General features: G+C 59.7%; 1 protein-coding gene across 1 annotated transcript; it reads right to left on the bottom strand.

Annotated features, from left to right (window-relative positions):
• Positions 1 to 107: 107 nt before the first annotated feature.
• Positions 108 to 15,605, bottom strand: FIBCD1 (fibrinogen C domain containing 1). Its single transcript, XM_014873121.2, has 7 exons — positions 15,487 to 15,605; positions 10,143 to 10,619; positions 9,100 to 9,259; positions 8,249 to 8,385; positions 3,368 to 3,464; positions 3,000 to 3,179; positions 108 to 2,792 (listed from the first exon to the last, which is right to left on the bottom strand). Exons 1-7 carry the CDS (start codon positions 15,556 to 15,558, stop codon positions 2,533 to 2,535), a joined length of 1,383 nt encoding a protein of 460 aa, XP_014728607.1. The 5' UTR covers positions 15,559 to 15,605; the 3' UTR covers positions 108 to 2,532.
• Between the last annotated feature and the right edge of the window lie 9,935 nt (positions 15,606 to 25,540).

The raw sequence follows: 25,540 nt of genomic DNA, 5'->3' as shown, positions 1-25,540 counted from the left end.
CGAGGAACTGCAGTGATCCTGTGCCACTCCCTTTGCTGTCACACAGCAGGTCCTCTGGCCGTGTCCCCACGCTGTGCCATGGGCTGTCACAGCTGTCACACTGTGGGTAACGATGAGATCCTTTTATTAAGGAGTTTAGAAAGTCCACATGTACAGCATTGGACACACTCACACACGACCTAGACTTCACAGCACTGCTACACACCACGGCCTGGCCCAGGGCTTCTCTGGGAAGGTTCATGGCCACATCCCAGACCCCCAGTCACCCCTGCCCACCCCTTCCCAGGGAGGTGTCACCACGGAGGGGTTTAACCTAATCCAGGGCCATGGAGCAATGCGTGAGCTCTTGGGAATAATCCTGGGAAATCCTGTGTCTTGGCATGGATTAAATACCCCTCGTGCAAGTCAAAACAAAGTCTCTGGGGCTCCTGGGTGACACAGGCAGTTACACAAGGGTGTGCTACCAACAAACCAACGTACAATCTTCCCTCCCCAGCATGGCAGAACGCCAGTGGAGGGGTCTGGGGGGGATGAGCCTTCCCACCTGGCACATGGTTGCATGTGCATTCCTGCCCAAAGCATCAGAAAACCCAGCTACAGCTAATCCACCAAAATAACTGATCGAAAAGTAAAGATGGGTGCAGGCAGGACCCTTTCCAGAAAGGTCCAGTGGAATACAGGAAGCTCCTTGGAAGCTGTCAGGGCTCCTGCAATTGTGCTGAGAAATTCCACTGCCGAGTTCCCCCAGTTCCCGCTGTTCCAGAAAGTCAGCCTGACCAGCTGCTCTGGGCACGGATGGAGTGTGTGGAGCTGAGTGCCCTTCACTCGGAGCTCATTCTCACCTGAGGGCTCTGAAGAATCTCTCTGGCAGAGTAAAAAGCTGTGGTGATCCCAATGCATCATTTGTCCATTTCTCTGTCAGGGCAGACAGACACGGACTCACCCAGTAGGTGAGAGAGCTTGTCCAGCAGCACGAGATCTGAGGTGGGAAAGGCTTAAAAAAAGGAAGAATCACAGAGGGAAGTACAAACCTGGCACAGTTGGGAAGCTGAGCCTTTGATCTCTCCATGCTTTAAGCTCCCCTGGAAATGGAGACTGCGGGAGTTTTTCTCCCCTCCTCAGTCCATCCGTCTGTCTGATGGTGTTTCCTGGGGCCAGGGCTCTGCTGTAGCACAGGCAGAAAATGATGTAAAGGGTGACAGGATTCCATCTGTCCCCTCCCCTCCTGGTCCAGAGTCTGCTCACATTTGGTTCTCGTTTTTTTTTTGGACAAAATCCCTCATTTGAGTCCTTCCAGGGAGCCAGCAGGAGACGTCAGTCCCACACCCCATGGCAGCTCCTGCTTGGGCCGGCTGGTGCTGCTGCCTGGTTATCAGGGCCCTGCAGATGCTAAGCCCCACTCGGGGCTTCTTTTTTTGCAAAACCTTAACGGGATTTGAGGAAATGAAAGGCTTTGGATATCTGCAGGTGCCGAGCCAGTGCCGCAGCTCAGCCGGGGTGGAAATGAATGCGGGTGCCCAGGCCAGCAGTGAGCAGAGGGGGCTCACTGGGAGAGGTGGCCGAGCTGCCCGAAGGGTTTGGGGAAAGGTCACAGCTTTTGGATGGTGAAATCCCACTGGGTCTGGTTGGGAGGGAGGGGCTGTGAAATGCAGGCAGAGCTGTGCTGGGAAGTGAGCCTTCCTCGCCTCCTCCTCTTCCTTGTTGTGCTCCTTGTTTGCCCAGCGCTGCCAAATCAACTCCGTGCCTTGCTCAGTTCCGGGTGTGAGTCCTTGCAGCACTGCTCTGGCTCACTTTGGGGTGTCCTGACCTGCTGGGAGGCTCCGGGAGTCAGGGCAGGGACAACAGGGACTAAGGAGCTGGTGGTGGTCCCTCCCCGGCTGCGTTGCTCTCGCAGAGGCAGAGGAGAGCGTTCTGCAGTCCGGAGGAGGAATTGCTGGCACGGTCAGGCTGACCCAGCTGAGTCCTCCCCATCACCAGTAGCACCATGGGGGGAGCTGGAGCTGTGGAGCAGCAGCCTCATCCCAGTCCTGGCGGTTTGGGGGCCCTGGGGCTCCCCATGACAAGTTCCCCCAGTTCCTTGCCAGCTTGGCAAGCCCACGACCAGGTGTCAGTGCTCAGAGCAGAGGTGACCAGAGGTGTTCAGCCAGCCTGGGCTGCTGCATCCCTCCTTCCTGTCCTCCATCCTTCCCTCCAGGCAGCCCCTTTCCTTCCTTGTGGGACCCTGCTGGACACCTCTGCCCAAGCACCTGCATCCTCTCTGCCCCAGCCACGAGCACAGGCTGTGGGTCACACTCTGGACACCTGTTCTGGCTGCAGGGGAGCCACGGCAGTGGGAAGCAAAGGTCTGGCAATGTCTGTGGGTGCCAATGAGCCAAAGTCACCCTCACTGGCAGCGGGTGCTCCCCAGGGGCCCCTCAGAGGCGGGCAAGCCCTCAGAGAGGATGGGGAGGATGGCAGCTGAGGGAATGGGGTGGTGGGGAAGGGCAGGGGGCTGGGCACGGTGTGGGGCGGGGGGGGAGCTCATGCCATCAGCTAATTCTCCTCCCGGATGGGCCGGATCTTCATCTCGGTGAACTTGAGGGAATACTGCCAGCCGGTCCAGGAGGACCACTCGATGCCGTCGGCGTAGGAGCTGTGGTGGCCCCTCAGGTACTGCCCGTTGAGGTTGGACGTGTGGCAGTTGCGGTACCACCAGGCGCCGTGGTAGAAAGCGGCGCAGTTGTTCTCCGAGTGGTCGTTGTCCAGGTCCTTGGTGGTGAACTTCATCCCGTTGTGCTTCAGGAAGGAGTCACCTGTGCCAGGGGAAAGGAGTCCTGATGGTCCCTGCCCCGTGGGGCTCCTCCAGCAGATGCCCAACCTCACCCCAGCTCCCTGGAGCTGCAGGGATGCAGCCGCTGCTGCTGCCAGAGGACACTGGAACCCTCAGCAAGGGGATTTGGGGTCTGTGTGCTCCCCCTGCCCAAGGGCCCAGGTGTCCCCCCCCCATCCTGCAGTCCTACCTGCTGTCCCTGAGTAGTCGGCGATGGTGATGGGGTACCCGTCCTCCTCGGGGTCGACAGAGAAGAGCCCCACCCCGAAGCTGCCGTAGTGGGCGAAGGCGGTGCCGTTGTCAAAGTCCTCCAGGTCGATGCGGAGCTCGTAGCTGCCCTGCACCGTCAGCAGGTGGATCCTCTTCAGCCCTGGCAGACGGAAAGGGGTGAGTGTGGGGATGGGGTGGTCAGGGGTCCAGCCCCTCCCTGCTTGCCCAGCCCGTCACTCCCAGGGCATGGGTGCTGTCCAGGGGGGTCTCAGTGTCCCTTCCATCGCAAAGGAGCCCCCAGATGTCCCCAAGGGAGCGCAGGCTTCGAGCCCTGCCAGCCCCACACACCTAACCAGTGCTCTCCTGTCAGCTTCCCGAAGCCATCCCGGTAGGCTTCCCAGCCACGGAAAAAGTTCACAGAGCCGTCCTCCCGCCGCTGGAACACCTGGGGAGACACCAAGAGCATCGGCTGTGGGGCTGCTCCCAGCCTGCGTGCCCCAGGCAGCCCCTCTGCTCCCCACCGCGCTGCCCACCCCTCCCTGCCACTGCCTGATTAGACACCAGCACGAATTAAACCCTGTTGGCTCAGCGATCACACAGGGATGCTGGGGAGACATCCCTGGGGAAACGCTGGATCATTGCCTGCCGGCTCCTAGGGATGGGTGAGTAGGTTCAGGTAAAACGCTTCACAGGATCCTCCGTCTGGAAATGGGAGCAGAGCTCAGGAAACCATCGTGTGTCCCTGGAGCAGTGGCCATCCTGCAGCTGCCAAACAGCCCTGTCCATGTGAGCAGAGACACGGAGAGCATGACCCCAGCTCTGTCCTGCAGCACCTGCTGCCCAGGCCACTGTGACTCTCCTGCCAACAGTGGGTGCTCAGAGCTGTGTAAAAACCCAGCAGCTGATTTCTTCCTCCTGGATCTCTTTGCTCTCCTGGGCAGGCACCCCATCATAAAGCATCATCTCTGTGACAGCCTCATTAGTTTCCCAGAGAAATTAACTGTGGGGCACTGACTGCCCTGACCCCTGCAGAGCCCCCAGATCCCAGCCAGATCCCAGGGCTCAATGCAGCTTTTCTGCTCGGAGCCTTTTCCTTTTCCTCTCCCATCTGCTCATCGGCGTGTGTGCCCTGTGTGTTTCATCCCCTTTTATCCATAGTTTTGGGTTTGATTTATTGACAGCGATCCAGAAAATGCTGCTTCATGCCCGACCATTTGAACTTAATTAAGCCTCCAGCCCTGGATTAATTGCATTAAAATTGGCTGAGCAAGCCTGCCCCACTCCCACCGAGCTCCACGTTCCCGAGGCCGTGGTGGGGACAGCTGGGGCACTCAGTGATTTAGGCAGAGCCCTCCCAGGCTCTGGCAGCCCACGGGCCAGAGGACCTCATCTTCAGAGCTGGGCTGTGTTCCTGAGCTGAACTTCCAGCATCCCAGGATTGGGGAATGTGGATGAGCTCTGAAGTCAGCTGGGAAGCCACCACGCTTTTCTCCCCCTGGCTGCTTCTGCCCTCCTGCACGAGGTTTCATCCTGGCATGTGAAGCAGAACCACCTCGTGAACCTCTCCCTGGTTTGCCCTCCCCAGACGGGCATTTTTGGGGCTGCGTGTGCTGGCTGAGGCTCTGGCACACTCCTGGGCACGGCACAGCTCTGATCCTGCTGTACTTACCTTCTAGAATTAGAGCCTTAATTTTTATCCCCGCGTTGAGCACTTGAGAAGCTGTGGTTAAGCCCATTTAAAGGGGCTTTCTTCAGGCTTGTTGGGAAAGGGGGACAGCGTGGCTGGACAGGGGCCTGAAGCTGATTTTCCCCAGCCAACATCGGCGTGGGGAAGGCGGTGGAGGCAGCACCAGTGCTGCCTCTTAATCGGCTTTGGCCCACGGTTGTAAATAGGCCAATTGCCTGAGTGGTGCCCAGGGAAGCGTGTGGGACAGGGCTCCACTGCCTGAGCCTTGACACAGCTCGGGAATCAGCCCAGGAGAAGCCTTCAGTGCCCCACTGCCCACCAGGCTCAGCCCCAGGGGTTGAAACTCCCAACTCTCCTGCTCCATCCTCATCATCTCGCATGCACGGTCCCTTCTGTGCCTCTTTTGTGCAGCCACCATGTGCAGGCAGGGCTGTGGGAGCCTCCTCATCACCCCCTGAGAGTGCTGGGAGTGCTGGGTTCACCAGTGACCCGCAGGCTCATCGTGCTCCCAGCCCTGCCTCGCTGCTCTTTTCCTCCTCATCAAATATGCATCACCCCCTCTTAAGCAAAAAGGATTTCCCTCCATACTTTAAAGGCAAGGCTGAAATATTTATCTCCCTCATTCTCTGCCTCCCCCAGTCGCCCTTGTGGGACAGGGACAGGCTCCTGCAAAGCCACAAATTCAGAAAAATGGGTTAAAGGCAGAGAAAAGTGGGAGGACCATGGCACTGGCAGCTTCCCCTCCCTCAGCTCCACCAAACTCCTGATGGGCTTGAAACTCCCTGGTCTGTGGACATGCTCAGCCATCACTTCTCCATCACCACAGTGCTCAGACCCATGGCAGTCATGGCACAGAGCCCACAGCCCTGTCCCCAAGGTGTCCTCTGAGCAGCTCTGAGCCAGCCTCCAGGACGTGCCCTTCCCCTGGGACAGCCTGTGAACACCACAGCGGGCACTGCCCATCCCAGGAGCCGCTCCTGCCCGGCCCTGTCACCAGAATCGTCTCCTCCCCGTTTATGGTGGCACATAAACCACATCCTCCGGGAACAGCACGTGTTTCTCCAGGCTCCTCTTACCCCCTGCCTGCGGGTCACCCCAGCTCGGTGTCAATGCACCAGTGTCTGCTCAGCCCCCATCCCTCTCCAGGACCCCTCCAGCAGGGGATGACCAGGCTGCTGAAGCTGTCCCCACCAGGGTCCCAGCACGGCAGGCGCCCCTGGAGCTGGAAACTGTCACTTAATGTTACCACAGCCCTCGTCCTGCTGGCACAGCCTTTTCTTCTGCATTCTTTGTCTTTTCCACCATTTCCCAATAAATGCTGTGCATGGAGATGATGCTGAGGCACACAGAGCACTGTGTGTGATGCTGATCCCAGAGGATTTTGCCCCAGACAAGGAACAACGGAGGCTCAGGGGCACTGTGAGGAGCATGGGGCATTTGCAAAGATATTCTGAAGACAGAATCAAATGAAAAGGCAACTTTTTGAGCTCTCCTGAGATGCTGAGCCGCTCTTGACCCATTATTACTTTAAGAAAGTGCCAGAGGTGAGTGCCAAGGAGGGAGCTGGGCTGGGCAGTCACAGGGCAGTCACTACAATCACAGGCAGGGCTGGGCACAGGATTTGGATGCTCCCATCAGCACCGGTGAGCACTGGCCCAGACCCACATCCCCACCAGCAGCAAACTGGCCCTGCTGCCAGCGGGCAGCACCCAGGGGGGACAAAACAGCCGAGCCTTGCTCAGCCTTCCCGAGAACGGGACAGGGAGAGAGCAGGACCCTGCCCTGCGATCGTGCTTGGGGCCAGACAGCTCCTGAGCTCCTACCGTGGCCTCTGAGCTGCCCAGGCAGGCTAAAGCTGAGCTCAGCAGCTCCCAAGCTCCCGAGTCAAAATTGATTCAGCTGCTGCCATCGCTTCCACCCACCCACCCACATGCAAATAAACCCAAATGTCAGGAGTAATCCAGGAGGAGGGAAGGGAAGGGAAGGGAAGGGAAGGGAAGGGAAGGGAAGGGAAGGGAAGGGAAGGGAAGGGAAGGGAAGGGAAGGGAAGGGAAGGGAAGGGAAGGGTTCCGTTCCAGGCTCTGTACCACGGCGCCTAGCCATGCCATGGCTCACCTGGAGCCTAGATCAGCCAGTGCCCCCACAGCCCCAGCCCCAGCCCCTGGGAGATAGCTGAGATAATCTCTGCACCCAAGGGACTGGAGGCAGGTTTGGGAGCCTCTACTGCACAGCAGCCCCAAGAAACAGGAGCCTGAGGTGTGCACCCCCATCCCAGCTCTGCTGTCTCTGCACCACTGGGATCCAGCCCCTGGTTTGGCTCCTCGCCCCAGCAGGGCAGGGCAGAGCCGAGGTGTCTGTGCCACCCCACTCCCAGACCCTCCCGGTGCTGCCGGGCTTAGGATCACTCGCTGTGCCCCCTCCTCAGCCCAGCCCGAGCCCTCCCGCCTGCAGCAGCTTTAAATAAGCCTCTGAGTGTCTGGCTAATCACCTTGGGCTGCTCTTCAGGCTTGGCTGGGGCTGGTGGAGGCTGTGCAGACTGTGCACGGGGTTTGCAAGAACCCTCTGCACCCTGAGGAGCCAGAAGGATCCCCCTCTCCCCTCTGTAAGCCCCTAAGAGCTGAGCTCCCCGGGCTGTGCCGTGCCTCAGTTTCCCCACTGGAACTGCTGGTACCACCCGGACCCCCCAGGTTCCTTCTGCCCAGGGTGGGCTCTCGGAGGTCGAAGGCTCATCAGCCCCTGAGGGCAGGGGGGCTAAGCTCCCTCCTGGCCCTGCTCAAAGCTGCTTAGGGGAATCATCAGATCGTGGGGATTTGTTTCCTAGAGCGCCCAGCTGGAGGGGTGCTGGCCAGCTCGGCTCACCCAGCGTGTCCTCAGGGCAGAGGTGCCCGCTGACCCCTCCCGGTGAGACAACCCCCCCGCCTCCTGGGACCCCTTCTCTGTCCTACTGGCGCCCCAAGTATGATGCCCTCCAGGGCAGGGGGAGCTGCTTACACCCAGCTGATCGCTGGGGGCTGGCAGTGCTGTGTGCCCCCATCCCCCTGCTCCCCGCCCCCATCACTGTGATCACGGGGCCATCGCAGCCGCCGTGGCCAAGAGAATCGGACAGGGAGTGAATCAGCACAGCACCCGAGGTGCCCCAGGCACTCCAGCCTTGGATGAGGCCAAATGCCCGGGTTTGGGGTCTGCCCTGAGCCCCAGCATCACTGGGTCCATGAGGAACAGCACGGCCACAATGTGCCCCAACTGTACCCCAGCCCTGCTGAGAAGGACAAATTCCAGTGGTGGCATCCAACTCCCTGCCTGAATCCCCCCTCCAGCTCCAGCCAAGCTCTCCAGAGCAGGGCAGGCACTGGGCTCCAGCTCAGGGTTCTGGCTGGCATCACTGGGAAGCTCTGGGTGCACAGCCCTTGACATTTATTGCCCCTGCTGATGACACATCCAAGTGTCAAAAGTGACATTTCCCATCTCCAGCACCCTGGCACAGGGCCAGCCCGTGGCCAAGGGTGGCATCACCCAGTGTCCCCAGCGTGGTGGCAGCTCACCGTCCAGCCGCCCCCGTCCGTTGTCATGTCACAGTAGACCTGGAAGCCATCGGGGTAGTGTGTGGGGAAGATGGAGTAAATCCCATCCTCTTGCTGTCCACTCACATAGATGTCAAAGCAGTCTCGGGGCCGGGAGCCTGCAGCGTGGCATTGGGATGGGGTGGGACAAGTGGAAAGCTGGTTAATTAATGACCTAATTTAATGTCTTGCCATCTCTTCCAGGCTCCCAACCTTGCTTCCAGCTCTGGTTGCCAGCTTGGTGCTGCTTTGCTCTTTCCCTTCTCTCCTCTGATGTTCAGGCTGAGCAATGCCAAGGGGGATGCCACCACCATGGGGACTCCCCAGCAGCTGGTAGGGAGTGACCCCGTGTCCCTGTGTGATGGCAAGGCCAAGCTGGGACACAGATGGGGACAAGAGAGAGCCAATGCATGCCCAGGGAGGCTGTGGGCACAGGCTCCCAGCTCCAGGACAGATTTGCTCAGCTGCATCTCTACCCAATGCTGAGGACTGTGACTGTTTATGCTGAGCCCCTGCAGGGTCACTCTCCACACCTGATGGAGGTGAATGCTCTGCCTGTGCCCCTGCTATGCTCTGCGGGGAGCAGATGGGTTTGCAGGGGTGTAAGGGGGTCTTGGGCTGGTTTATAGACAACTGGGAACTGCACAGTGAGAGTTCCCCCTTCCAGGACCCACCTTTCCATCTCCCTCCTCCTCCACCTCCTTCACCAGCCCCTGCACTGTACTAAATCCCTTCTCCAGGATGGTTTGCCGCATCCTGGGTGCTTTTCTCTCTCCCACGAGCAGCCCCAGGCACGTCCCTCTCCCCAGGGACTGTCAGGGATGCAGGCTCACCGTTGGAGCAGCCCCGGGGCCGTGCTCCCCTGGCCGGGGCTCGCTGCAGGTCAGCCTTGAGCCGGGGCCGGGCTCCGCCGCGCTCCTTCTGCAGCGTGTCCAGGACGTCACTGACAGAGCTCACCAGCCGGGCCATGTTGGTCTGGCTCTCCGAGAGCAGCTGCGGGCAGGGGACACACGGGAGGACACGGAATTAGGGTTAAATGGTTAAATTCCTTCCACATCCCAGCCCCTTGACCACTCTGCCTGCTCCCACTGCTCAGCACTGCCAGGGTGTGGGCTGGTGGGGACATAAATCCCATAAAACATCTCTGTCGCTTTTTGGCTGGGGTCAGGGTCCAGAGAAGCACCTATTGCCACCAGGGAGGAGAAATCCCCAAACCCGGGTGCATTGGTGCTGCCACCCCATGGGATAAAGAGCATCTCTGGGCCAAGGACAGGATGACGGAGGCGGCAGGAATAGCCGTGTCCTGAGGCAGCCGCCAGCTCTTCATCGTCCCCCGAGGTGACCCAGGCTGGGACAGTGACACAGAGTGGCCCTGGCAGAGCAGCAGGATGGGGAGCAAAGTGAAGCAGCAAGAAACAAGCAGCTCTGGGCAGAGGGAGTTGAGTACCAAGAGGGTCAGTCATGGAGCATCCAGCCATGCCCTGGATCTTGCTATGACACCTGGCAGACCCCTGGCATACCCAGGTAAGCATTTCAACACAGCTCATTGGCTGGGAAATTTTGGGGACTGTAAAGAGGGGGGCTGATTGCTACATGAACTGCCCTCTGTGTTGTGCTTGGCTCTGACTGGAGCTCCCAAACTGGAGCTGGAGCTGGGACACCCCCAAGGTGGGAGGCTGCACACCTGGCTCACTGGGACCAGGGCAGTTTGGCAGGGAGACACTTCCCAACATCCAGTTCAACCTCAGCTCCTTCTCCTGGAGTTCTCCCCTGGATGCTGTGGGCAGGGGCTGCAAGCAGCCATGACCCCAAGGACACTGGGACAGGGATTTCTATCCCCAGGCAGCCCTGCCTGGCACTGCCAGCCCCGGCTGACCTGGATGAGCCTGCCCTGCTCTCCCTGCAGGGCGCTGAGCTCCTGCCCCATGGCGCTGTGCCCTTTCTTGAGGCTGTCACAGTCAGCACGCAGCTGCACGGCGTGGGTCAGCAGCTTGGCCACCTCATCCGCCACCGTGACCAGCAGGGCTTTCTGCTGGCTCTTGGTGGCCTTGGCCTCGGCGTCGTGGTCGGTGACGGCGCGCAGCAGGGAGGTCTGCAGCCCCTCCATGCGCCCCAGGGTGCCGGCAGCGCTGGGGCAGTTGGGGTCGATGAAGATGTTGATGCGGGAGCTGTCGGCTTTCTCGATGGTCACCAGCGCGTTGGCTTCCTCGGGGTTGGTGCTGATGACGGGGGGCGACTCGGTGACGGGCGTGTGGTAGTGGTTCATGAAGAGGATGGCCCCCGTGACTGTCACCGCCAGGAGGACGGCCACCGAGAGCAGCACGGTGCACAGGATGTACCCGCAGCTCATCCTCTGCGGGCAGAGACACAGACACACCATCAGCACCCTCTGGCAGCCCCATCCCGCTCCCTTTCCTCCCAGAGGTAGGCTCAGACCCGCACGGGCTTTGTGACATTGGCCATGGGGGAGGGTGGGGACCCCAGGGAGCCCTGAGGCTCTGCCAGGGACGTGGAGGCCACGGGCGAACACGGAGTGAGCAGAGCAGCTAAACCCGCCTGGGAGCGGGCTATGAAATAATAACGAGAGCCAAGGCACGGCAGGCGCTGGCTCCTGCTGCATGTTTTATTTACGGCAGTGATCCTCGGCTGGAGCAGCCCTGGCTCCCCTGGAGAGGCTCGTGGGGCTCCCTGCTGCTCTGGGCACAAATATGGGGAGAAAAAGGGAAAACTCATCGTGTCCCTCACAGCAGGGACCACAGGGAGAGCAACAAGGGTAGCTGTGGGTCAGTGCTGGGGTCACGTTGCCCTAAGCATCGTGGGGACCTGCTCTGCATAGGGCATCTCCCAGCTATGGCAGGCAACAGATCTCCATCCCCATGTCACTCATTTCCTGCTGGAGTGGGGCAGGGCTGCTCCCAAAGCCTTTGGATCAGTCCCAGAGCCTCCTGGCAAGGGAGAGTTGCTATGGGAATGGTCTCTGATCCCTCCAGCCCCTCTGGCAGCTCTGCTGCAGGCCAGACCCATGGGCTCAGACCGTGGGACCTGCTCCATGCACACCAAGAACCTTTTCTCCCTGCAAAGCCTGAAGTGCCAGCACAGGCAGTGCAGAGCGAGTGAGCTGCCACCCGATCCCATCAACTCCTGGTTCTCCTCCACCTCCCCTCCTCGTTACACCTGCAGGACAGAGGCTGTGATTTTCCCCTGACCCTGGCCACGGCTGTCACAAGGAATTGCAGGGCTGGCAGCAAACTGCAGATTCAGAGAGACAAAGACTACTTTCCCCAGAAACGAGGGGAAAATTGCTGCATCTGCAAAGATTTCCCAGGCCCTGTCCCCTCCCGTGCACATCTATCTGGAGTGACACCTTCCTTCAAGCACCCTTCATTTCATTCCCGCTCACGCAACCATTTGCATTAAGGTGACCCCAGCTGCAGCAGGGCTGGCTGGGGGGCCAAGGATGCCCCACCAGCCCCAGGGCATGCTCTGGGTTTCTCTCCCTCTCCATGGAGTGAGGCTGCAGATGCAAACAGCGCTGGACTGAATGGGAAGCCACCTGCAGGGACCTCTGTGAGGAGACAGCCCCAGGCTCAGCCGCTTGGCGCACGTTAAAAGGAGATGTCAAAGGCAATGAGGGAAACTCTGGGCAAGCAGGGGGCTGAGGAGTTGGCCTGGTGTATGTAGACACAGAACCCTGGCTTGGGGGTGCAGTGGACACCCAGGAGCAGCAGGTTGGTGGCAGACAGAGGTGGCAGATGCCCATTACTCAGACCTTTATGTGGACACCCAGGATCTGGGCTCAGCTGGGCCCCTCAGCACCCTGCAAGCAAGGAAAGGACAGGAGAGGTGGCTGCTGACCAAAGGCCAATGTCAGGTGGTTTGGGAACTACAGTGAGCAGGGACCCTGTTCCTGTGGCTTCCTGGCTGTGACAGCACCCTCATCTCCAGGAATTTGTGCCCTCCCATCCTGCTGCTGCTGCCCACAATGCTGATATGCCCAGCTCGAGGGGCACATGGAGGAGCTGCAAAGGCCAAGGATCCCCTCTGAGCAGTAAGAGCTCCCACAACAGTGCCATGAATGGATGATGCTCTGCTTCCCACGGCCACACAAACCCCAACTGGGCTGTAGCACACCAGAGTCCTGCACTTCTGCCTGGCTGTACCACCACACCAGGAGCTGTATCCAGCTGTTTTCCAGCCTTCAAGCCCCAGAATCACTGCCCTCCCATCAGCAACAGGAATTGGGGGCCAATCCCCTTCCAAAATGATCCCCTCTGCTTGCGACTGCAAGATCCTGAGTGGCGGCAGCTTCATGAGTCCCACGGCATTTTGCTGGCAGGTTGTGTTACCTGGCAACCTGCAGTGGGGAGAGGAGGGAAACTCAGCCAGTGGCACCAACAGCACTCCAAACTGGGGTGGGGGTCCCCCCAAGCCCCTCCAGCAAAGCAACACTGCAGCAGCATGCCCAGGTGCTGGCATGGGACCCTGCAGATGCCCCCAGCCACGCAATCCTGCCTCAACGTAACCACAGCTCTCACGATCCCTAGGGTTCCTGCTGCCTGTTCCATGGCCTCAGGCTGCTGGAATGCTTGCCAAGGCTCTTGGACAACTGTAGGACATTCCCCTGCCCTGGGGGCAGTTATTGGTGTTCCCCGAGGGACATCCATTGGGCTGGAGGTCCAGTGGCTTCAAATCACCCCTTCCTAAGGAGAGCAGAAGCTGTGAGACTGAGTGGTGCTTTGGATGAGTAGATCTTCACTTGCAAACCTGCTCTGGAGCCTGGGAGGGAGCCCGAGGCAGGATCCAAGGGATGGTTGTGTCCCTGGTGCAAAGCTGAGTCGGGCTCTCCATGCCCTGCACTGGCACAGGCAGTGGGTCTAATCTTGGTCACCCACGGGGGCAGGTGACCCGGCCACACTTCATGAGCAGCTCTGGACCCCATCAGACCCCTCAAAACAGCCCCCAGCCCGCTCAGCCAGCCAGACTGGCTGTGCTGGGGATGGAGACAAGCAGCTCCAGCGCTTGCAGAGTGTGGGAAGGGAAGGACACGAGCCGGCTCGTCCCCAGGGGCAGCCAGAAGTGGCCGGTCCCTGGAGAGCATGAATGGACAGTGGTGGCAGGAGAAGCTGAGCTCTGCCCTGGGAGATGCTCCAAGATGAGGAGGTCCCCTTTGCTCCTGCCAAAATCCCTGCTCCTCTCCAGCTCACCAGACAACGCTGCTGTGGGATGGCAGGCAGCGATCCTGCAGCCTGGCTGCTCTGCCCCTGGGCTGTGCCTTCAGCCGGGTACGAACTAAAATCTCTGTTCTGCTTCCAAGGCAAGTGGACACTGTGGTTTGCATCGCCCAGGCTCAGCTGCCAGTGCAAACTTTAGTTCAGGAACCCCCACCTTCCTGCCGGGGTTCACCCAGCGCTGAAGGTGCCCCAGGGCGCGAGGGTCAGTTCCCAACCCCAAACCTATCGCTCATTCAGCAGCTCAGTTTGCATCCTTGCTCTGGTTCTCTGCTCCATCCCTCTCCATCCCGCCCTGCTGCTCCTCCTGGCTCAGGGCTGCATTCCCCGTCCCCTGGCCCCGGGCCGGGGCTGTGTCCCAGCCGCTCCCGGAGCCCAGCGCCGGCTCCCCGCGGGCACGGAGCAGCTGAACTGATCCCTCTCCCGTTTTCCTGCTTTCCCCTGTCACCCAGAGCCTGCCTGCGACCGCTCCCACGGCACGCCACACTCTGCGGATCGGGAAGAGCAGAGGAGAGAGGACGGGAAGGATGGGATTGCACCGGAGCCGGCTGTGGGTGAGCACGCAGGCGGGCTGGGATGGGATTCCACCGGAGCTTGCGGGAGCTGGGATCGCAGCACCGGCTGCACGGCAAACTCCGCGCATCCTTTGGAACCCATCGTGAACCATCCAGCTCCGCGCTGAGTTATCCAGCCCCGCACGGGTCGTGGGGCTGGATCCATCCTGCCCGGCTCGCCCTGGGGACCATGGGGGCACAAAAGCGGGGGGATGTCAGCTCCACACGGATGGCACAGCTCGAATCCCTGCGCGCAGGCGGTGCGCACAGAGAGGGAGCTCTGCCAGGGAAGGGAGGGCAGACTGGTTTCTGTCTCGGGGGTCAGGGGTCTCCCGGGGTGCGCAGCCCCCCTCCAGCCAGGCGCAGAAGCTGCTCGGCATGGAGGGGCTGACGGGGAGAAGGGTGAGCAGGAAGGAAAAGTCGGGCAGAAACCCCTCTCTTGCCTTGCTGCGGGTGTCAGGGGACAGGGAAGTGGCGGACCTGGGGTCGAGCGTGTCTCACGGCTGCTCCCCCCATCCCTGCCCAGCTCCTGGGTGCCGAGGAAGGGCAGCACTGCCAGCTCTTGGCTCCTTCCCTTCACTCACAGGCTCGCTGGAGATTTACTGTCCTCCAGCTCTTCCCAGACACGTTTGCCCATAACTCCGCACTCCTTCTTCCCACCCTGCCTGCACTCAGCGTGCATCCATGCCTGTGCCTATCCCTAGAAGTGTCCAAGAGCCAGGCTGGACGGGAATTTGAGCAACCTGGTCTAGTGGAAGGTGTCCCTACCCGTGGCAGGGGGTTGGAACTGGGTAATCTTTAATGTCCCTTCCAAGCCGATCCATCCTGGGTTTCTCGGGCTCCCTACCTGCTCGGCCGTGCTCGGTGGCTGGCGGCCGGCCACGCCGGGCTGGCGGAGCTGGCACACGTGCAGCGGGATGTGCAAACAGGCTCCGGCACGTGCCGGATCCCCGCGTGTCACCGCAGGCTCTGCCGCCGCTCCACCGCACCCCGCCGCAACGCCGGCCTCCCCCCAAAAACCAGCCGGGCTCCCGCAGGTTCACAGCGGGTAGAGCGGCCGGGAGCACCCGAACCGGGAGGGATGACTCCGGCTGCAGCGCGGAGCTGAGATGCCAAATCCCCTTTAAAAGGTTATTTAAGCAGTTTAGAGCGCGTAGCGGTTCAGCAGAGGAGTGTGGCAGCCCCGGAGCATCGCCCGCTGCCCGGCCGGGGCAGCCCCGGGGCTGGGTGGGAATCCTGGCTGCAGGATAATAAACACATTGATTTTGGGGGGGTGAGGGGGTGCAGCCCGCGGGGCTTCGCGCGGAGGGGACGGAGGAGCAGCTCGCCACGCTGGGGTACGCCCGGAGAAAAGCTCGCTGGGGACACTGGGGGTTCGCTGGGACCCCCGGGCTGGCTGACCCCCCCCCACCGCCCCCCGCCGCCCCCCGCCCCGTACCTGTGATTTCTCCTGCTGCCCATCCTCAAGTTGCGAGGCTCCTCCCACGGTTTTCCAACGCTCGTTCCCCATCGCGCCTCCAACTTCCAGCCCAAGTAAGTGCCCGGACCCCCCCAAACCCCCCCAAACCTCCTCCCCGGCGGCGCAGCCCCCGGCCCGCCCGCGCTGCCCGGCTGGCCGCGGCGGAGGACGGGCGGCGGCGGCGGCGGCGGAGGAGGAGGAGGAGGAGGAGGAGGGAGGGAGGAAGAGGAGGGAGGGAGGACACGGGCACGGACACGGGGGTGGATCTTCCCTCCCCGCCCGCCCCGATCCCCCCCGGGGCTCCCCCGGCCCCGCTCCGGGCACCCCGCCCGGTGATGCCCTGGGAGATCTCCCCGCCCCCCCCAGCACCGCCCGCAGCCCCCCGGCCGCCCCAATCATTCCGGACCCGGACTCGAACCCCCTCCTCCAGCCCCGGGCTCCGCAGCTGCCCAGATGTGGCAGCACAGCTGGAGGAGCGGCAGCAGGTAAGGCGGGGGCTGGTACCAGCGGGATCGGGGGTGCTGCAGGGGACCGGCGGGGAGAGCGGAGGATGCCCCCGGAACCCGCTCATCCCCTTCCCGAAGATACGCCCCTACATCCTCCAGAGCGACACCCCAAGCTGGTGGGGCTCAGTCCCATCGGTGGGCAGGGATGGGCAGGGTGCTGGGCGGGGGGGCGGAGGGGGTGGCATTGGCATCGCCACCCCCCAAAACCTTTGTGCCTAAGGGTAGCCAAAGTGCTGGGAGGTTCTCTGAGCAAATCCCAGCGCACTGTGGGAAGCTGGTGCTGGCGGGGCGAGGCAGCAGCCGCCCCCACCCCCTCCAGGGTCACAGCGATGCCCAAACCCCAGCGTTCCCAGCCCAAAGCCGTGGTGCTGGCCCTGCGTGCCAGGGCTCCCTCCCGGCCTGTTGTGCCGCCGCTCCCGTGTCGATGTGGTTTTCCTTCCCATAGCTTTGCCGCACCTCCCGTAAATCTTTTATTTGCCACTTGTCTGACCTGCGGGCAGGAGCGTTGCTGAGAGGTTCAGAGGAGCTCAGCGCTGCTTCAATCCGGCTGGGGGGAGGCTGAGTTCTCTCTCCAGGCTGAGAATCCCCTGCAAAACCTCCTGGGCAGCCCTTAAGCCCCCTGTCCTGCAGCATGAGGCTGTCCCCTGGGCAGGCGGCATGGGGGTTCCTCCAAACCCCCCTGGGTCTCTCTCCCTGGAGCTCAGCCCCAGTCGGGACCTTCCAGCAGCTCCCAGGTGGCTTCACTGGGGTGGGGGCTGCCTCCCTGTGGGGCAAGTGTGGCACAGGGGTGGCAGGTTGTACGTGTGGGGGACTAGGGGTTCGAGCAGCTTCTCCCCAGGGCACACATCCTATTTCGGGAAGAGCTGTGTGCGTGCTGGGCTGGCAAATATTCCCAAAGAGCTCTCTGGGGCGGGGAGGGGAGCACAGGCGTTGCCTCAAGCCGGGGGCACCCGTGTGTGTGGTGTGTGTGTGTGGGGGGTGTGTACATTGTCTCCCGGCCAGGGGCAAATCCTGCCTTTGGCTGCAGAGATGTTTTGTGTGGATTTACCGGGCGATGCTCGTGGCTGGCAGCCCAGCTCCTTCCCCACGGACGGTTTTCAAGGACTTCCCTTTCCAGCAGAGACCGGCCAGCTCGTGCCACTGGTGCTCGGTGTGCCCGCACCAGCCGGGCTCAGCTCCCCGCTCCACTCGCCCGTGCTGGAAGCAGGAGGCGCTGGCCCCCGGGAAGCTGTTTAAGCTGAACTCCAAACAATAAAAACTTATCATTAAAAAGAAATGCATCTTGGCTTCATGTGGCCTGGCAGCGCGGGGAGGAGTGATTCAGTGGCTTGTCAGCCCTGGGCGTTAGGCACGCCGAGCTGCACAACTGGACACTCTCCAAGTCCAGCAACTCATTTTCTGCAGATGGAGCCGGGACCGTGCAGCGAGCTGACGCTTAATTTGCAATGCAACATACCTTGACATAACCCACAGCCGAATCGCGGAGGTGGTGCAGGATGGGATGCTTGGGAGCCTGCTGGCCGGGCTGTGCCAGCAGGGCTGGTGCCTCGCAGCCCTGCCATGTGTGGGGTGTCCCCACGGACCCTGACACAGGGTCCAGGTGTAGGGTCCGGCTCGTCCCGGTCCCAGCGCTGCTCCCAGCTGCTGATCTTCAAGCAATGCGGTGAGGGGGATGGAGGTTGCCTCCCTGCAGAAGTGTTAGTGTTTTTGGGAGCTTGAGTGATGCTCAGGGCGAGCCCTCCCCTGCCAGGGGCCAGCGGGGACACTGGTCTGGCTCAGCACTGACTTACCCTGAGCCGTGTCACCTCCTGTTACCTGTCACAGAGTCCGGCTGTAGCTGTGGAAATGGGGACATGGGTAGGGGCGTCCATAGCCAGCTGAGACCCACGGCCCCACAGTCCTGAACCCGGTCCAGAGGCTGTGCCGGGAGGGATTGGGTGCTCAGGGTGCTCCTTGTCTTGGGCACCGATGGGCACGGACCCTCCCCCGGGGCTGACAGGGGAGGGGGTGAGGAGGGGTTCTGCCAGCAGCCCAGCCTGGATCGATAGGCATCGGAGAGGATGATTCATGTCTCACGCTGTGGCCCGAGGGCAAAAACGGGGAGAGGTTTGATGTGAGGATGCCGAGAGGCTGCGGGTCCTGCTGGGAGTTGCGGCTCCTGGCAGCCTTTCCCCTCCCGAAGCCCGCACTGCCCCGGGGTCCCGGCTTGGCCTGCGGGAAGAAAACGACTGAAGCAACGCAGGATAAGACCCAAGCTCTAAACCGAGTCTTTTAAAGACATTTCAGACACTATCTTCTACCTTTTGCTCCAAGACAGTGGGTAGAGTTGCAGTGGGGGTGTCGGGCAGAGGCTGGACTGGGGTCAGCTCTGTGCCCGCCGTGGGGACAGGACACTACAGACAGTGGGACACCACAAGACAGGACTGGGTGGCACTTTACCCTCCTTGGTGTGCATCCCCAGCGTGCCAGGGGCCAGAGCTGGTAAGAGCCCCGATGCTCCGTGCAGGACAGAAGAACTGTCCGAGCCACGACACCGGGGCTGGGGAAAGGCTGGGGGGGGGACACCGAGCCCTCCCCTAGGAACAGCCTGTGCTTTCCTTGGCAGGGAGCCACGGGAGGCAGAGCCGCCGCTGCACACGCGCGGCGTCAGACATCATCACCATATTAATAATGAAAGGGCAGCTCCTTCAAAGCTCTCCGTCCCCGCGCCGGCGAGAGCGCAGAATGCAGAGGAGGTGCGTGAGCCTCATCCCAAGCAGCCGTGGGGAGAGCGCTGCGGTGCCCGGATGGTCCTTGCTGGTCCTTCACCAGGCCACTGACCTGCAGTGACAAAAGCCCTCTCCGGTCCCCGCTGGGTGCTCTCCCCACTGGGAGTTTGGTGCTCTGGGGGGTCCTGCATAGGAGCAGGGTGTCCCCAGCTCCTGTTCCCAGCACTCCAGGCTGCCCTGTCCCCCTCGTTCAGCAGGAAAGGTCGTTTTGGCTGCCAGGGAAGGAGCTTCTCTCCCAAGGGCTGAGTGCTCTGCCCATCGCTGAGTGACACGGCAGGACACTGCTCGCTGTGCCAGGGCTTCTTTCTTCCACGGGAGGAATCGATGGCTCAGACAATGAGACAAACCACCCACAAAGAGGTCTTGGGCTGCAGCCCTCATGGGGTCAGTGGCATCACTTCTGCTCCTCTCCCTGCAAGATATTTGGGTTTCCAAAAACTCTCCTTTAACATCCCTATTTTGCCTAGAGCATCCCCAAGTCTGGTTGTAATTTGTGAGGGTCTCAGCAGGACCAGACCAGGAGCTGAGCATCTTTTCTCCTCTCTCCCCTCTGCCAAACCCTCTCCTCCACTTTTGCCCCTCTTGGGGGTCCAGAGCTGGGAGGGATTTGCTGCAGATGCCATGGTCTGGGGAAGAAAGAGCAGAACCCTCTGTGCCAGGTGGAGATGGAGCACCCCACATCCACCCTGCACCTCTCCCATCCCCACCCCATGCCCACACGCTCTCCCTGGCACCCCGAGTGTTTCAGAGGGTCCCATCCTGCAGCAGCGTCCCAGAAGGGTGGGTGCTGCTCTGTCCCCCTCCAGCTCTTCCTTCCCAACCCTTTCCCGAGCTTTTTTTTCCCTCCTCCCTCCAAACGCAACAAAAGCCCCAAATCCCCTGCAAATGAGAAACCTCTTTTTGTTCCTCTTTTCCCTTTGCTTTCTGCCACGGCGGAGTATTGATTGGAGCTGATGTGCTGTAATCCGCTGTTTCTGTGAAAAGTTGGCATCTCAGAATCCCTGGGGGGGCGGATCCTGCCCTGTGTGAATCTTGCTCCTCCGCCAGGATTGTGGATAGCAGGAAAGCTGCATCCATCCCATCCCATCCCATCCCATCCCATCCCATCCCATCCCATCCCATCCCATCCCATCCCATCCCATCCCATCCCATCCCATCCCATCCCATCCCATCCCATCCCATCCCATCCCATCCGTCTCTGCAAATCCAGGGGCTGTACACTCGGTGACAGGGTCATCACGAGCAGCTGATGGGTGGGAAAAGGCTCTGGTTTGGAGCAGAGCCAGGTCAGATCCCACTGGGATGGGTATCCAGAGTTCTGGGCTTCTGAAGGAGCCCTCCTGCCCTTTTGGCAGGGCAGGGGATGGTGGCAGGGAGGTGCTGGTGAGAGGGGCTGGTTGGGGGGGTTGGCAGGGATCTCTAGAGAGGAACAAATCAGTTTCCCCACAGCCAAGGAGGGCTGTGGAGAGATAGGGCTGCCTCCAGCCTGAGAGGGGCTCACTGTGGGTCTGAGCCCTGACTGAAGACCCCCCTGTGCCCACCCACCCAACTCCACCGTGCTGCCACTCCATCTACACTTAATGATGGCAAATGGGCCGGAGAGCTGGAAAGTGAGGGGAAAGAAACCCAGCCAAAAATCGCCAAAAAACACAGGGAAGATTTTAATTTAAAACCTTTTCCCACATGGAGAGCAGCAGCCTGGGCCATCTGGAGGAGCATATGCAGGTGAGGGGGGGGCAGTGGTGCCTCCTCCAGCTCCCTCACTCCCAGCAGCCTCCAGAAAGGGCTTTGGAGTGGTGAAAACTAACCCTGGGGGGGGCCTGGGTACCCCAATCCCAAACATCAGCCTGGGGGAGCCCAGCTTTCCCTCCTGGGCTACCAAGACCTCTCTGTTTAATTGCTGTATTTGCTGCAAAAGTGATGATGAATCCCAAAGCAAACTACAATAGCAGCTGAGTTTATTGCGAGAGATTAATTCGGCGGTTTAATTGAAACCACAGGAGCAGGATGGGAAACCATCAGTGTGGGGCTGGGAGGAGGGGGTCAGGGTCAGCTCTGCTCAGCACCCACATCCACCCTTAGCCCCGGCAGTCAACGATGCCCAAATTAGCAGATTTACTCCTCAGAGGACTCCTCCATTGGCTGAGCATCACATCCAGCATCCCAAAGCCCCAAGTCTCCTAGCAACTCCCCAGCGCTGCCTGTGCCCACCCATTAACCCCTTCCCAAGCCCCCCCACGCTGTGTGGAACACCCGGTGCTTTGAAGGCGTCGCTGCCACACTGGGTGGGAGCGGGGATTTATGCAGCAAATAAATCTGCAGGATGCTGGAAGGAAGCTCAGGATGCTCGGCTGGGTGGGAGAATGGAGCTGGGCTGGTTAGCCAAGACTCGGAGTGTTTGATTCCAGGTGGCACAGGGAAAAACTCAGGTTTGTGCATTGGTGGTTTGGTTTCTAAATGTCACGTTAGTTTTGAAGGTTTTATCCTCCTGAGTTGTGGAGATGCTCGGAAAGGTCAGGGAACCCCCAAATCCTGGCCAGCCCATGCAGCTCCCAGCTGGCATCGGCATCAGGAGAGGCTGAGCATGAGACAGCCTCTTCCTCCAATTTCAACAGTAAATCAATGACACAGTTTCTTTGAGGACAGGATGGAAGGAAAATTTTCAAGGAAAATGGCCTTGAAAGTGTAAAATCACAGCAGGACATGGTGTGATGGCCAGGCCTGGCCTGAAGGAAGTGGGGCTGCTCCGTGATGGTTTTTTCAGATGGGATGTCCAATGCTTTCCTGGCTTTGCCTTTAGAGATCAGAAAGCAGGAAACCAGGCTTGGAAAAAATAGTGGGGTTTGTGGTTGAAAAATAACAGCTGACATGGAAAAAAGCCCAAACAAGTTTGTTTGGGCTCTTTTTAAAAACTGTCTTAATATATACAGACTGGGAAATGTGTCCAAAGATCATGTGCCATTGAAAAGGATAAATCACTTCTCTCACTTTAATGTGCTTTGTTGGGTTTTATCAGAAACATTGTCATAAAATTACCAAATTGAAATTTTATATGGGGGGAGAGAGGGGATATCTCGAGGGTTTGTTCTTGCTTCTCTCTTCTTATTGCCAAATAAAATACAATTAAAGCAACATTTTCTATGCCAGCCAGCATAGCTAACATCGCTTTTCTGACGGCACTTTTTTCTGTCAGCCAATGAAAATAAATGGTGCAGGATTACCAGGGAGCATCCAGCCTCCGTGGCTGGAGGGGGATGCGGAGCAGCAGGCATTCCAGTTTGAAACAGAAGGATTTTATTCCCGCGGTAAGTGACAATCCCCAGGGATGTTTCCCACAGAGCTCTCTGCCGCCGCCTGGAGCGAGGCTTCTCCTTCCCTCGCCTCTCCCAGTTCCCACCAGTGCTTCCCAGTCTAACCCAGTCCTTGGCTCAGCCGCTATCTGAGAGCGCCAAATTAACTCGGGACCCCCTGCAGCACTTTTGGGGTGACCCCAGCGAGGTCACGGTGGACTCGCTCCCCCGTGGGGCTCATTGCCGTGCCAGGGGCTCGTTCCCGTGCCGGAGGCTACCGGCGGCTCAGCTGCTGCCTGCACCGAAATCCCCGTGGTAATTGGATGAGGGCACCGGTTTCCATGAGAATATTAAATCAGAGCCCCAGCCCCGATCCGGGGCGACACTCTTGGGAATATAAAGACACGGTAGATCACGTTACAGAGGAGTTATTTCTCTCACTTTAAAGTCAAAGGTATCGCAACAACTTATATTTGTCACGGAGCACATTGGGGCATGTCTGATTGATGGGAGTGGGAGGGCGTGGGGAGGCAGCCCCCGGCCGAGGGGCTGAGCACTCACGGCTCATCACAGCCAGGGGCTCTGGGGCGCTGTGGAAAAGCAGGCTCAGAAAGTTCTTAAGTGCTTTCCAAGCCTGATTTTCCAAATCCAGAGAAACCATCTCTGTGATGAAGTGTGAGTGCTCAGCCACTCTCAGGGGACAACCCAGGCTGTGACTGTGGCCACAAACCTTTGTGGCAGTGCCAGTGCAGGTGTTGCTGCAAAGGTCCTGGAAGCTTTGTGGGCAGCAGCTCAGTGCCACCATCCAGAGCTCACTCCCCTTGGGACCAGCACAGGGGGTCACTTAGCAAACGAGGGGCTCCAGTGCTCTCCCAGTTATCGGTTTAGCCGGGTCACTCCTTGTGGTGACCATCTGGTGGCATCTGCTGCTGCTCAGCTGTCACCCACCCTCCTGGGGAAGGGGAAATCCGGGCACCTCATGGATGGGGTAGGCAGGGGACATGTCCAGGGATCCAGCAGAGGGTTGGGGGCAGCCATGGCAGGAACATCCCATGGCTCCTGCCACGGTGGGGATGGATGGATGGATGGATGGATGGATGGATGGATGGATGGATGGATGGATGGATGGATGGATGGATGGATGGATGGATGGATGGATGGATGGATGGATGGATGGATGGATGGATGGATGGATGGACATCTCCCCACCCACAGCACGGAGGCGGTGGGGGGACAGGCAAACAGCTATGCCTTGTTAGCCAATGGGGTGGCCTCAGGTGATGCTGACAAGCCCATTAAAGGGGTTTATCAAGGGGACCGGGGCTGGCAGGAGGCTGCTGGTTTTATCTGAGATGCTGCTTTTGGGCTGGGAGAACCTAAGCCTCTGCTCGTTAATTAGAAAGGCTTTGAGGAGGTTTGTACTGGTTGGCCTCACTTGTGAGCAGCCGTAATATGATGAGCGATTAGGGACTCTGAAGCTTTTTAGCCAGTGTCATTAAGCTGCTGATGAGCTCAGGCGAGAAAAGGTACTTTTTGGCTGTGCCTGAAACGGGCTGGTCCTGCCCTGACCTGGTGCTTCCTCCTGTCATGGTCCCCGACCTCCTGAGCCCAATGCAATGGGTGAAATGTGTGTCCTGGGGACAGTGATGGCTTGGCTGTCACCCTGTGTCCTTGACTAGGGTCAGATCTGGAGTAGTTCAGCTCATCAGTGAGATGATGAGCTTGTGGTCATGCACGAGTGAAGCTGAGATGTTCCTATTTTCACTGTCTGCCAGGTATTGAGAGAATTTGGGGATGATTATCTCTGAAAAGGTGACTTTAGACCATTTGTGCATCAGGGAAGAGCACGGTGATGTGACAACTGCTTTGGGAGAGGGCTCCTGTCCCTGTTATGGGGTTTCCCCACTCGTCTGGCCACTGATGGTGAAGCCTTCTTGCTCAGGGGACATCCTGACAGTGTCACTGTCCCATCCTCCCCTTGAGGCTGTGGCAGAGCAGGGAGCAAAATCTACTGGATTTTCTCTGCCCTCCCTCATCTTTTCCTGTCTGCCTTGGCAAAACTTCCCTCAGCTGAGCAGCACCGTGCCCCGCCGCGCTCTGCCTGGCATCTCCAGCGCTGTATTTACGGCAGTGTTAATTAAATACTTTCCGCAATCAGCGCCACGCATGACCCCGCTCCCCGAGCTGTGCTGGGCTGTAATGTGCCATCATCGAGCGAGAACATGACTGCTGCCATCCCAGGGAATTTCTAATAGAGATTTACTCATCCCTGGCCTCTCATTTCTCCATTTTGTGACATTTTGCAAAGTTCAGGTTTACAAAATAAGCCAGTGCACACGAGAGATGCTCCAGCCATTATTTACGCTGCACGATCAGTTTCCCACTACACTGAAGATGGGGTCTTCACTCTGTGGTCAGCAGAGTTGGGGGGTGTGCTGGCAGCTCCCCTTTCCTGCTCTCTGCCCAAGGTGCTGCTGTTTGTGACAAGGAGCACCCCATCACCCCAGCTGTCCCCCCTCGCAGGGTTGTGTGTGCCAGGAGAGCAGCAGAGTGTAGTCTGTGCTCATTGAAATGCTGGTGGCATCCTGCAGCTCAAACTGCCTCCAACCCTGCTCCAGTCCCGGGGCCAGGGATGGAGTGGGACAGGGAACTGGCCACCGTGTCAGGGAGGGCCAGGCAGGGCTGCTGTGGTTTTGGGCTGTGATTTAGGATGCTCTGCTTTTAAAAATAAGCCTGTGCTGAAAGCTGGAGGAGAGCATGGAGGCAGCAGGCTGCCAGCAGAATCCTGTTACTGTGCCACAGCCTCCAGGTCTCAGCTATGAGCAGAAAAGCCATTTTTGGCAAATCGCTGGCGGTAGGAGCTGCCTGTTCCAGGAAGGTGAGGCAGTGTGTGTGCACTGAAACACAGGCAGGTGTCCATCCCAGAGGCTTGTCCCTCCATGGCACAAGGTGGTGGTCAGTGCCTTTCTGGCCCTCTGCCATTTAACCTGTGATCAGCTCCTGTGGGTGGTGGGGCCTGGGGCAAACTGCCGAGCTGTGTGATCAAACCTCCTCCTCCTCTCCCTCAGGGTGGAGCTTGTCTTCCCCTTCCTCCAGCAAGGTCAGCTCATCCCTTCAGGAGAACGTCCTGTTGGCAACTAAGGGGTGTCCGTCTCACAGTACCACTCCAGGAGAGCAGTGGAGCCATGGCCAGTGACCCATCTCTCACCCCAGCTCCAGGGGATGATGGGGCCACCCTCAGCCTCATGGGTGCTGGAGGCAGGTAAGTGGCACCCAGTGCCACCCATCCTGTCAAAACCTGGCCGTGCTGCCAGCCTGGAGCTGGGCTGTGGGGCATGAGGGGCTGTGGGATCTGGCACACCTCGCTGCTGCCCTGCGCCTGCCTTGTCAGGTCTGATCAGGAGGAGGATCAGTTGGCCCTGTTCCTGCTCTCCAGATTTAATTAACGGGCCTTTCATCTCTACCCTGA

Source organism: Sturnus vulgaris, chromosome 22, assembly GCF_052056855.1.
Source record: "Sturnus vulgaris isolate bStuVul1 chromosome 22, bStuVul1.hap1, whole genome shotgun sequence".
In the NCBI taxonomy this organism is placed as follows: domain Eukaryota; kingdom Metazoa; phylum Chordata; class Aves; order Passeriformes; family Sturnidae; genus Sturnus; species Sturnus vulgaris.
The sequence above is the reverse complement of the archived record's forward strand: the minus strand, read 5'-3'. Positions and strand labels throughout refer to the sequence as shown.